The sequence below is a fragment of the Papilio polytes genome, unplaced genomic scaffold (assembly GCF_000836215.1).
Source record: "Papilio polytes unplaced genomic scaffold, Ppol_1.0 DF824158.1, whole genome shotgun sequence".
NCBI lineage: Eukaryota > Metazoa > Arthropoda > Insecta > Lepidoptera > Papilionidae > Papilio > Papilio polytes.
In genome coordinates, this window is record NW_013525046.1 from 2,730,039 (window position 1) to 2,744,139 (window position 14,101).

Sequence of the window (14,101 nt, forward strand, 5' to 3'; positions counted from 1 at the left end):
TCTATACTAGATACCGATTCGACGACTGAAACTTCTTCTTTCACTGATAGTACGACTAGCGAAATGGTAACTGACGTAGAAAGTACAACACTCGAGATGTCAACAACAGAAATGATAATTCCGCCTGAACTAACAACGCAATCTGTATTGGATACCGACTCAACAACTGAAACTCCAATTTTCTCTGACAGTACGACTACCGAAATGGTAACTAACGTAGACATTACAACACCCGATGGATCTACAATAGAAAGCACAAATCCTACTGAGCTAACCACATCCCAGTTGGTATTAGATACCGACTCAACAACTGAAACTTCAATTTTCTCTGACAGTACAACTGATGTTGTAACAACAACAAGTGTTTTAGATACAGACAGTACAACTATTACTGACGCTTCCAGTACTTTCACTACAGATTCAACATCTACTCAAGTAACTGATGAAAATACATCAGAAATATGGAGCACTAGTGATGCAACCACTAATGATGTAAATACACCTTCAACAACTGAAAATCCTTACTTCACCGAAACCACCGACGACTCCAGTACAAGATTTACAGAATCTGTAACGATTACGCCAACATTTACCGAATCAGAACTTAGTAGCATTTCGACTACTGAAAATAACTGGACAAGTGACGAAACAATGACTCCAACCGTATTCGAAATAACATCAACACAAACAGAGTCATCGACAACCACAGATGAGTTAACATCAACCGACAGTGCTACGACTTCGTTTGACGATACGTCTACAAATGATAAAACAACAGACTATGACAAAAATACTTACAGCACAATAACAGTAACTGAAAATACAACTGAACCAGACACTGAAAATCTTGAAAATACTAACAGCTTCTGGACTCCTCTAACAATAGTGTTAATAACTCTTCTAATAATCTTGTTGTTAGTTTTATTCTGCGCTTGTTTCTATATCATTGGCTTGAGGAGACAGCGAAGAAAATTCTCTACAGACTTCGAATCTTTTGCCGATTATGAGGATCTCCCGCGACCAATTGTTTTGCCTCGAGCGAGAAGTCCTCATGGAGATTACAGTACTAGAAGTACGCCGTAGGATGTATTTATCTCGATTTTTTATTAAATATGTAATGTAGATTATAATAGATTTTTTTTTTAATTTGTGATGGCTGTTAGTGATATTAATGAGGGACTTGTTAATTTTAAGCTTATTTATTTTTTAAATTTAATTTTTAAGCAGTTTTTTTTTTTATTTTAAGTTATAAAAATTGTTTTGAAAATGTATTGTAGTTATTTAATTTTTTTAAAGAGTGTATTGTTAAAAATATTTATTATTAAATCTGCCTAGATTTTATATAACCTGTGTACAAAGTAGTCTCAAACTTTTGGCCGGCAGTGTTCATACACTTTGTGTCATCACAAACCATGTCTTACTGCACCTAATAGTCACTATTACGATGTGAATGAACGAACTACATCAAAATTCCTATTCAACGCTTGCATTACAAACTAATTAATTACTCATCACCATTGTAATGAGATATTCCAAATATCTTACAATAAATGTTTCACGTTTTTAAATAATAAAAACATCTTCAATTTAATAATTCAACTATTATACTACAAATAGACGACATTCCTGTTTCTAATTTACTACTTCGAAAAATGCCTTATCTTCTTGTATACCAGACTTATCATTATATCTAAATTATTTCTAATGTCTACTTAATAAAGGATATTGAACCCAATCATGTTCAAATTTCGGTATAGTTTTGAATAACATGAAAGAATGATACACTAGTGAATAACATTTTCTTCTAATTATTTTTCTATTTGATAAGTTTATCATAGTATATGCCTACGTAATATGTTTAGGTATACAGAAAAAAGACAAATGATTGTTTCTTCTTCTTCTTCTTTAGCTCTACAGCCCTTTGTAGGCCTTGGCTTGGTCCAGCAATTTTGTGGTTGTTTTGTTTGTTGTTTGCGTTTTACAAATAAACGTCGCCACAGAGAGCAGGGGAGAGAAGTTCAAACGCCCTGTTAAAGTGTAAATAAAATATATAAAATAATTGGAATCAAAACATAGTTATGTATATAATGTAACTTTTTTTAACTCAAAGAAAATAAAGCCGTTCTCTAAAATTGTTCTAAATTTGTAGAATATTTTTCTTCAATTTTATTTTTACATCAATTCGTGTAACGTTATCGCAAGATAAGAATCTTATTTACATTAGCCCCTAAAAATATCGCACGTAATTTATAGCACAATATCGCTGCGTTCAGCGTTGCAATTAGAAAGCGACTGACAGAGCCGACTATGGTACAATTCTTACCTACTTTAGTCTAATTTTACCTAACATATAGCGCAGAATGAACAAAATTGACTTCATTTTGGCCTAATATTTCAGAGAATTACAGAAACGTTACTACATTATGCCGTAACACACATAAAAAAAACATACAGACGAATTGAGTACCTCCTTCTTTTGGGAAGTCGGTCAAATTAATCGTCGTATTTCATCGTTTGGCAACAGAAATTTGGATGTGTTTTAACTATATTTTTTTTTATAGCATAAGGTGGCAAACGAGCAAGCGGCGCGCCGCCAAAATGGCAAAGCGAACGGTGCCCATAGACATCCGCAATTGCAGATGCGTTGCCTACCCTTATACGACGGAGGAGGAGACGCACATAAAGAGCATATTTCCCCTTTCTATGCATCTCCTCCACCGTCAAATCCACTTCCCCTTCCCTTATAAGAAAAGGGTGGTAAAGAGAAAGGGACTTAAATTAGGCCTCCGGCACCACACTCATCAGACGAAACACGGAATTGCTTTCATTTCACGCCTGTCTTCTGTGTGGTCGTGGTATTACACCGGGCGTGCCGGCCCTGCAGTGCTAAGATGTTAAAGCGGGCACTACCACTGTTAAACTTTACTTGTGTATTTACCATATAAATCTTAAACGTTTGTGCACGTTTTTATTGTTATACCTAAGTAGTGTGTCTGCTTCTGGAGTTCAAGGTTCCTAATAAATTGGCTTATATACCTTTGTACGTGTTACTATGTGTACCGAACAAAAAATAGTTAAATCCAACAAAGAATAAATCGATAAAATTGATTATTTGATAATCAAAAGATTATCATTTTATCAAATGATCATAATCTTTGTATAGTGATTAAAATCAATAAAGATAAAAGAGGCCAAAAATGGGTATTTTTATAGCCAAACTATTTGGAATATTAAAACTAAACATATGTAAGTACTGTCGACATATTCACGCTTGTAATGGTGAATATCAAAGTATTTATTTTGATGATAATTTCAAACCAGTTCATAATCAGAAGTCACAACATCAATACAACTAATAAAAAGAATGTTAGATAACATAATTGTCGAATTATTAGGGCCCAAACGTTTCTAATTAAAAAATACTAGAACTCTGAATATTATAAAGAGGAAACATTTGTATTTTTGTAAGTGAATAACACAAAAACATTCGGGCCAATTTCAAAAATTATTTTACCAATACTATGACAAACAGTTGTAATTAAGATTTTAACTAGTAATATACGATGATTGTTAATAAAAGGATGGTAAATATAATTTGAGTTTTCTTGCAAACTTCATTTGACAAAATTATTACCCTAATTAATCTTTGATTATAAATCTGACGTAAATATCTTAGCAAATATTCACTCTATCATAATTGCTATTAACAATTAAAAGGCATGAATTAAAATAATATGCAATTGTGTTGATTTAAACATTGCTTTAATAATTTTATCAGTAAATATTCGATGAATACTTAAAGCGCACATTAATAACTTCGCTTTGTAAGCGCTACTTACAATCTGACAGGCATCAATTTTTTAATCAAAAGACTTTAAACGTGGCTTTAAAGCGTGCGCACAGCTGAAACTAAACTATCGCATGGCACTACTGTTTAGTCTCGCTTTGATTCCCATGAGCTTATATGTAGGTGCGCACATAACTCGATTTTTAGTCGTGCAACTAAATAATTGAATTGGCTCCGAAACAATCGACAATCATCAGCACCAATAACAGTCTTAGGTCGTCCACTGAACGTAGGCCTCCGTCATCGATTGACACGATGCCCGGTCCTATGCCGCCCGCATCCAGTGCACTCCCGCAATCTTAACCAGGTCATCGGTCCATCTTGCGGGAGGCCTACCTTCGCCTAAATCGCCTTAAAATCTAATCGACAATAGACAATTGCATACAGTTGAACCGAACATAAAATATACACAGAAGAATTGTGCAGCTTCATCTTTGGGAATTCAAAATAAAGAAGAAAAAAACATTTCCGTAATAATATATACGAGAATGGTTTTGACGAGATGACGTATGATAGAGTTATGTGGACAAAAACCTGTTACGCCGACCCTACGGGAGTAGGATAAGGAAAAATATGATGATGGTACAAGAATGGTTTTCTGTCTTTCAAAATTGTTTAGCAAATTATTTTGTTACATAAAAACCTATCGAATTGATCTACTATCTTTTGGTTAATTAAGAACATCCTTTATATTTTAATATTCAATATTAACAGTAGTATATTATGATATGCTATCATTTTTTAAGATCTATTTCATGTCAGAGTATAATGCATCATCACTCTTGAAAATAAAATAAGGAAAACTTTACAGAATTATCACAACAGGAAAGTTACGTAAATTTCATTGATAAATTATATGTTAAGATAATTTAACTATGTATGAACTACATTTATTCACAATATTGTACGCAGAAGACTTTTTTGTAGATGACGTCAAATATGACGTCATTGTCACCAGCGTAAAACTGGTGCAGCGAAAATCATGAACATCCGTAGACGTAACCATCGGGAATGCGCTGGTTAAGGTTTATATTTAGTTAATGCAACTCACCCTTAGTAAATTTTAAGGTTATTCCAAATATTACCGTTACAAATAATTTTAACTTTAACGACATGGTGATATGGTGCAACTCACCCTTATATGTTAAGATAATTTAACTATCTATGATCCACGTTTCTTTTCATTATGGTACGCAAGACTTTTTTTACAGATTTTTAACCTATTTGTCCAAAATCAATATAACCGTACTATTAGGATGTCTCGAAATCAAAGGGTTCATTCAGAATATAACGAGAGGCGACCAAACAGAGGTTAACGAAAAAGTAAAAGACGGAATTAAGAAAAGAGAAAAAGTTAACTTAGTAAACGTAGACGAGAAATTAAAAAAGCAAAAGGAACATAAAAAGAAACGATTACGAACATAAAAATCAATTCAATTCAAATTTAGCAAAGATATGAATCGATTAATATTTACAACTATTAACTATCGATCTCGATTCTATTTCGCTATTTTTATCTATTGTAGATAATGCTATTTATAAAATAAAAGTACTCATAGGAACAAAAATAGACTAACATTGACTAGTTCATTAATGATTAAAAATATTGGTATTGTCAATTAACAGCGTTACAATTCTTCAGATAAGATTTCAATTATTACCGTGTCCTGTAATTACGATTCTTTTCCATTGAACATTATTAAAATGTATTATGCTAAAAGCTATCACTTGATAGACTTAGTTTTCATTGTGACTTCGTCGACATTAGAAGATGTCATGTTGGGGCTCACGTTTATCGGAGTCCTCTTCTCCGGTGTGTTCTCTCAGGATCTCATCGGTGTACACTATACCTTCGATGATGACTTCGAAAGGATCTTTGATAATAGATCTTGTGGCAAACATGATAATTGGAGTCTTGTGGATTATATCGACTTGAAAATCTCTTCACCGTTCAGCCAGAAAGGTATAAGATCGAGGAAAAATAGTTGCGCAACATCTTTTCCTATTGTGTTCTTTGATAGCAGCGTTTTGGATTTAAATGTATTTCTTGATGTGACAGCTGCGGAAAGTGGATTGCAAATCAATGTTCTTGATGAGAATGGTATTTCTGAAGTAGCGTATTGGTATAATAAAAATAATGGAAATTATAAGCTTGGATGGAGTACAATTTCTATTGCTATACAAACAAATTTAACTGGATATGTAAGTATACCATTGTTAAGAACATTGCATCATAATTTTTCCAACATTACGATGGCTGGATGGATGTTTGTTAACGTTTGTAGCCTAAACGGCTGAACGGATCTCTATAAAATTTGGCACAGGTTTAGAGCATAGTTTGGAAGCACACATAGGCTATTTTTCATCCCGGGAATAGTGTCGGTTCCCGTGAGATTCATGAATTTAGTTTTTAAATGTTTAGTAGATCATTCTGCAACGGTTCAACATATCTTATTTAAATTTGGCATAGACATAAAACAAAGTCTGGAGTACACATGGGATAAGGTTCACCCCCGAGAAATGTCCGGATCCTGAGCGATACGTAGCTTTTTGTTATTTATATAGTTCGTATGTTTTCTAATACCTCGCAAACGAAGTCACGGGCAACACCTAGTTTAAAATAACTTTCATTCTGTAGCCCAATTCTGTACGAATTGTTCGACCAACTTGAAATTTTTATACAGAAATGTTATACGAAATCTTTAAGAAAAGTGTCCTTTGTTACTGTAGACGAATCATGTTTTTTTTTATTCCAGATTAATCTAATTGGCCATAGTCAGGACCATGAAATTGTTGTTGTGGATTCCTTTAAATATGTCGCTAGTCCTACTGTAGACTGGAAAAAAGACAATTTAAATATAGCCAAAGTTTATGAACCAGATGAATTATTAGGAAACATACACGAAGAAATCGATTTACTATTTGATGATGGCAGCGGAGAAGGTTCTGGTGAAGAATACGATTTACATTTAGGTGATGAGCTTGAAGAAGATGATTTAGATGAAAAAGGTGTAACTAAAATAGAAGAATAAATGCAATTCAACGAAATATCCAACAAGATTATTTATTTTTAAAATGACTGACAGAGAGAAAAAGGCTTTTTGAAAGCTACAAGAACGTAGTGAATTTCAATTTTAAACAATAAATGTCTTAAATACTACCGGAGTTTTTTACAGTTACCTTTGTTGGCAGTGTAAACATTTCTGATTTCAAAATATTATACATAGATTATTCAAAAAAAAAAACTAAACATGACCTTTGCAATCATAATTGCGTTGAGTCCATAGACTCAAATAGCAAAATATATTGTGTTAGTTGTAGTGCAAAGAACACGAGAATATATTTAGAATCAAGGTAACATTATCAAAAATTCTGTATTATGAATCCGATATCTGAAAATCGGTTCCTATACTAACTACAGCTTAGATAAAATAGCTCTCTTAATTGAGGATACTTTTATCAGCGGCGTGCATTAGCAAGTACATTTGACATTCAACATTCATATCTATTTAAAAAATATAATACACAAAAAATGCATCAATTGTGTTTGTCACACCGATATTGATATCTCAGATCTTATTTGTACTGATTAGATTTAAACGCACTATAATTAAACAAAAAAAACTCACGAAGTCTAGATACAATTTTATTATAGCCATAAACAAGCTTTATACTTATTAATCTGTTAATAATATCACTTTGTGTTGTAAATTGTTAATAGTAAGTTGTCTCAAACATGAGGAAATGTTACATTTATTTGCGTTGACGACAGTTATCTCATCAGTGCTATCGCAAGAAATTTTAGGTGTCAATTATACGTTTGACGAAGATTTTAATATATATTTCGATAACAGAAATTGTCACAGTGATGGAAAATGGTATTTAATAGAGTATCAAATGTTAAGCGTATTTTCTACAAACACAGAAAATAACAAGGGAATCATCTCGACGAATGATTGCTGTGTTTCATCGTTTTCAATCGTTTTCTTTTTAAATAGTGCTTTAGAAATAACTGTTTATGTTCGATTAAGTTCATTAAAGAGTGGTTTGCGTGTAACAGTTTTTGATGAATTGGAAACGCCTGTAGTTATCTACGCATACAATAAATCTAGTGAAGAGTATACTCCGGGATGGAATACGCTGCATATTGCGATCAACAAAAATATCACTGGATATGTAAGATTTAATTGCTTATTATTAGTTTTAAATTATCGTCTATATCTATACTAATATTATACACATACTCAGGTAAACCGGTAAAGGTAGACCTAGAAAGAGTTGGATGGATTGCGTGAAAGAAGATATTATCAAGAAGGGAGTGATGACTGAGATGACGGATGATAGAGTTATTTGGATGACAAAAGCCCGGTGCGCCGACCCTACGGGAGTAGAATAAGGCAGTTAACAAGATGATCTATACTAATGTTATAATAATGAGTGAATTGTATTTGTACTGATTGAAATAACTCTAAAACTACTAGTCCTTATATAAAATTCTTTCAACAATAAAAACGATATTGAGTTACATAGGCTATATCTTTCAATATAATTCCACACAGATGAAGTCGCTAGCAACAGCTAGTATATGGATGTAAAATTAAGGTTATTACTTGCATATGAAATAAGACACACTGTCTTGAATCCCTTTTTTTCAATATATTCAAAGTAAATTATTTTTTTTTTCAGTTGAATCTTCAAGGACGTGTTGCGGACAATGAAATAATTATAATCGATTCATTCAAACATGTCGTCAAAACTAAACATCTTAATGAAGAAATTTTATGGAACAGTAGTAAAATAGATAAATCCGAATCTCTACTTTTAGACAATTTACAATTACCAAGAGATATTATAGATGAATGGAGGAATAATAAAGATGGATCAGGAATAGATAATGAAAATGGATCTGGGGATGATGGATCAGGTGATATTAACGGCGATATGTATTCAACACCATCCGATATCGATATTTCAGATACACCAGCATTTCAATTCTGGAATCATTGGACCATTACATTAGTGGCAGTAGGTTCTTTCGTCTTAGTTTCAATTATGATTGTAATTGCTTATTTTATTGGTAAAAGGAGAGGTCAAGACGATAATGCTGCTATTATTGAAAGGTTGGAACCACAAAGAACTTTACGATTACCTCGCGTCAGCAGATTTTATTCGGGTTTTCGATAATAGGTTTAGATAAATGACGATCGTTGACAATTTCATTATGTTTACTTATGACACTTAAATGGAGACAATATCAACCAGGGAACTTACAAATTATTATGTTAGCAATTCAAAATGTCACTACTTATTTAATACATAAAATCTGCATCATCATCACCAGCTCACTTACGTCCCCACCGAGGGGCTCGGAGCCTACCCTAATACGGGGTCACTAGGCCATAGTCAACCACGCTGGCCAAGTGCGGGTTGGTTGACTTCACACATATCTTTGAATTTCTTCGCCGATATGTGCAGGTTGCATCACGATGTTTTCCTTCACCGTAAGAACGTCGGGTAAATTATGTACATATGAAAAATCGAAAAATCGAAAATCACATTGGTACATGGCGGGATTCGAACCCAAGACCTGTAGATTACAAGTCAAGTGTTGAAACCACTGAGCCACCGACGCTCCTTAATACATAAAATATCATAAGTTAAGAGTAAAACATTTGTTTAATTTCAAAATCAGTTCATTCATCTGTACAGATTTTTATTTACATTCAGTTAATTATGAAAGAAAACTAAATACTCAACTGATTATATGTACACACTACTCGATTTTAAGTTGTGCGACTAAAAAGTTGGATTGGCTGCAAAACAATCGACAATCGCACAGTTGTGCGACAGTTTAGTCAAAGGAATGCACGCTTTTATACATCTTTATTTAATGTCCTAAACAATGACATAAACCGTTTGAAAATAAATGATTTTTATACATTTTTTGTTTTTTTACTTTATCATAAACGTTTATTGCACAGTAGTCAAAAATTTATGACTCTGGTTTAACTTCGACACTTTATATCTCATCGATTATATGAAATATATATTTTAACAAAGCCAAAGTAAATATACGGATTATAAAAGTATTATCTATAGATAACACGAAACGCGTCCTAAACGGACTTATAATTATTAATTTTATCGTCGACAAAAAGAATAAAAAACGTTAAAGAAAAAATCTCTTTCAAGTAAATGTAATTGAATTGTTTAAAAAATGTAATAAAAAATGTATAGGACAAAAATAGCTGATTATTTATGTAGTTTGGAAAGCTGAACAAATTTTATTGATTTACTTTATTGCCTAATTCGAACAAGGCTCTTAATTTAGTCGCGTACAGAGAAAATATTTTAACTAAACGGGAAAAATAACGTAAATAACGAGCAAAGAGATTCAACAATGTATAGAGGATAACGGCGGATCCAGGGGTAGGACATGTGGGTCATGACCCCCCTTGAGCTGATTTGTCAAGAGCCTGGACATTTTTTTCATGATCCTCACTAACGCTGTCTATTAATAAATCCTCAAAACCAGATGTAAATATAATTAATTGTATTTAGTTTGAAGCAAATCATGAAGACGAGAGTGTTATATTTACTAAACTAGCTTTCGCCCACGACTCCGTCCGCGTGGAATTAAAAAAAAAAAACTAAGTTGCCAACGTGTTCTCCCAGACTATCCTCTACATCGATACCAAATTTCATCGAAATTCGTTCAGCCCTTTACGCTACAAACTCTAACAAACATCCATCCATCTAAACTTTCGCATTTATAATATTAGTATGAAATATGATTACTCGGTAATCGACTAGACTAAATTACTGGCCTAGTGCGAAAAAAGCATATGACTACGAAAAATCCGTCTAGACAGACTGGAGCATAGAGCAGAGCAGATTTTATATCGCAAATTTTAAGCTTTATCTAATTGTAACAAGGTATAAATTTGCTTTACACGACTTATCAAATCCAAGAGTAAAATAGAAGCGTTAAGTAAAATTTAACCTTGCTTCAATCGCATAAGGCTCAATTTTATTTGCGTTAAAAAGTTTTGTCCTACGCACTAGTCTGTCTGACAGGATCCTAAGACAAGGAATTAATAGAACAAAAATATCAGCTCATTAGCTTCCATATTATTCTAGAACCATCAATTTCTTTGTTATAGATAAGATAATTATTTAACGCATTGTACACTGCTTATGAGAACACAAAGCGAATATTAATTGGTACCGACAAATTATAAATGTTCAAAGAATCCCACAAATTCAGATAATTGGTCGTGAAGGCAAAGAAAAAATTAAATTAAAGTCTAACCATTAAAACACTTCAACGGTTCTTAAAGCATCCACTTAAGTGCTTTGTTTTCTATACTTAGGAATAAGTTAAGCTTTGTTTGTGCTTTTAAAATATAATCTCGTTTTGTATACAATTTAGTACTATGAAAGTTGTTATTTACCTGTGACTTAAATGGTTGACAATAAAAATGACATACAAGTTAGCACTTTGCTTACTTTAAAAATATCGATAAGCCAACCTACGTCACCTCATACGTCAAATTAGGCACTTTAGGATACAGTCCATAAAAATATTCCTTAAACATTAGGTCGGATTTTGTAGATTATAAAACACTTCTAAAAAAACATAACTTCTTACTGACATTGAAATTTGGCATAGATGTAAAAGAAGGGAACATAGGCTACTTGCTTTTGTTTTTTTTTAATTCCACGCGGACGGAGTCGCAGGGGAAAGCTAGCTTTTCTTCTGATCAAACTTTCTAAAGTATTTCTAAAACAATAAACCTAATACTAAAAACTAGTTACCTCATAAATGCCACATTATTTTATATTAAAACCTTTCCTACAATTAAGATAAGGAAGGGTAAAATCTGCGTCGTCTGATTGTATATAATTTAAGTTGAACAATGACCCTAGTAAAGGGATTAAGGGGCAATCGCAATATAAAAGGGTCTATGACTTTCCATAGCTAACACACTAAAGACCAATAAAATATTGGAACGAATTTTAAATATTGTACTTCGTAAATACCATTAAATAGGTGTAATTTGTGAGGAATTTGTATTATAAGTAATAAAAAACACTAGCTTTCACCAACTTTTCATTAGAGGGGAATTAATAAAAATGTAACGTAGCTTATATGGTGTTAGAAACCCCCCCTTTTGGACCTCCCACCAACAACCCCACGAATATCTTATAGCAAGTAAGTCAGCTTGCACACGGGAATTGTTTATTTACGACAGGAACCTGGTGTAAGTTAAAAGGTCATAAATATCAGCGTAACAGAATCGTAAACTTTTTTATGGTCCGAACCACACTTTTTATTTAACTTATATGAAGTACTAGCGACGATCCCCGGCTTCGCACGGGTCCAATTTTAAAACGAAAGTGTTTACTAACAGTAGAATTCTGTAAAATTATTAGTATTTCTCTAATACATGTATTATACTTATGCCTACTTCTTAAATCACTCTATTAACTGCATCAACATCCGTTGCGTAGTTTTAAAGATCTAAATTTACATAAGGACAGACAGACAGCGGAAACCTTTGTTTATACTATGCAAGAAGAAACTACAGAAACGTCTCAGGTATTAAAAGGTTTATATACTAGCTTACTTCAGTATCCAATTGATTAATTTTAATATTTATCGATTTAATAGATTTACCAACTGAATAGAGAATAGACTCGTTACATACGCTCAGATTTGACATTATTTAGTTAATAGAACTGTATATTTTATAAGAAGGTAAACGAGCAAGTGACCACTTAAAACCTCCGTAATGGCGAAGCGACCGCTTCCCATGGATATCCACGATTGCAGATGCGTTGCCTACCCTTAATCCACGGAGGAGGAGACGCATATAAAGAGGATATTTCCTATTCCTATGCTTCTCCTCCACTTTTCCTGTTAAGAAATGGGTGTAATGGAATAAATTGGGGCCCCGGCACCACACTTATCGGATGAAACTATCGGATGTAATCGGATGATTCTGTGTTGTGGTATTCCACCTGGCGAGCTGGCGTATCTGTGCGAAGATGTTAAAGCGGATTCTACCACTGTTGAAGTTGTAACCGAACGTTCAGTTTAAACTGTCATTTAGAATTGAACGTTTAAACTGGCTTAAAAAGTACATAAAATTCATGGCCAATATGAATATCATAATTGACCTAATAGCATTGCGATATGACATAGGATGACACCTCATTGTTAAGCCCTTTAGGCTACAGGTCGCAATAAAAGCCACATTATTACAGTTAAAGAATTAATTTCCCTACCCACTTAGAATCAAAGATCAGCAACTAGTACAATGTGTGCTGTAATTACTATTTATCTAATTAATTACACCAAATGGGCAGGATATAAATGTCCGTGACTACATCGAATAATATTTTTAACAAACTTAAATTAAATTGATATACTTTTAACAGATATCGTAATAAGTCAGTGAATAATTCACGAAAACCTTGGAATTTCAAAACACCTTTTGTTTTGATCAATTTGCTTCTTATACAGGAAGCTCAAAAAATCTGTGTTCAATCCATTGTGTTGCCAGTACGTCACACAGCTCGTTGAACAGTTTTATAGCCACACCGACCTTCTGAAATGACTTAACGTTCTTATTATGACTCAAAAGAAGCCAAATTAATTAATTGAATCATATTAAGACTAACACCGGAAACAATTTACATGTTGCCCGTAACTTTAAATATGGATATTTTACAATTAAAATTGCAAATTTGGTGCTTTTTTCATTAAATTATCTATACTAAAATTATAAAGTTTGTATTTTTGAATTTCTTGTATTGTTGTATTTTTGAAAAAAGATAATTTATCTGTGAATAACATAGTCTATATTGTTAAATTACACGTGGACGAAGTCGCGGGCAACAGCTAGTCTATACTAATAAAATAAAGAGGAATGATTTGTATTTTTGTATGTATTAGAATAACTCACAAACTTCTTGGCGAATTTCAAAAATTCTTTCACCATTTAAAAGCTATGTTATCACTGAGTAACATAAGCTGCATTTTTACTACATTTTTTTTCAATTCGACGAGGACGGAATTGAGAAACAGTCTGTAAACAAATAACAAACGCGGGAAAGTGATGAATGAACAATAAATTCATAATTTAAATTGTGAGTTTGTAAGTTTAAGGGCCTGTCCCACCGGTGGTAGATAGAGGCCCTGATAGTGTAAATATGACGTCACGTCAGATAAAATACAAAATTTCTGTC

General features: G+C 32.9%; 2 protein-coding genes across 2 annotated transcripts in view; both read left to right on the forward strand.

The window, feature by feature from the left end:
• Positions 1 to 1,083, forward strand: part of LOC106111516 (serine-rich adhesin for platelets-like) — a 4,202-nt gene extending 3,119 nt beyond the window's left edge. The window contains exon 3 of the mRNA XM_013293634.1: positions 11 to 1,083. Within this exon, the coding sequence (XP_013149088.1) occupies positions 11 to 1,083 (1,073 nt within the window). The remainder of the gene's footprint in view (positions 1 to 10) is intronic.
• Positions 1,084 to 5,569: 4,486 nt separating this feature from the next.
• On the forward strand, positions 5,570 to 6,960 carry LOC106111659. Its single transcript, XM_013293803.1, has 2 exons — positions 5,570 to 6,049; positions 6,604 to 6,960. Exons 1-2 carry the CDS (start codon positions 5,624 to 5,626, stop codon positions 6,877 to 6,879), a joined length of 702 nt encoding a protein of 233 aa, XP_013149257.1. The 5' UTR covers positions 5,570 to 5,623; the 3' UTR covers positions 6,880 to 6,960.
• The last annotated feature ends 7,141 nt before the right edge of the window (positions 6,961 to 14,101 follow it).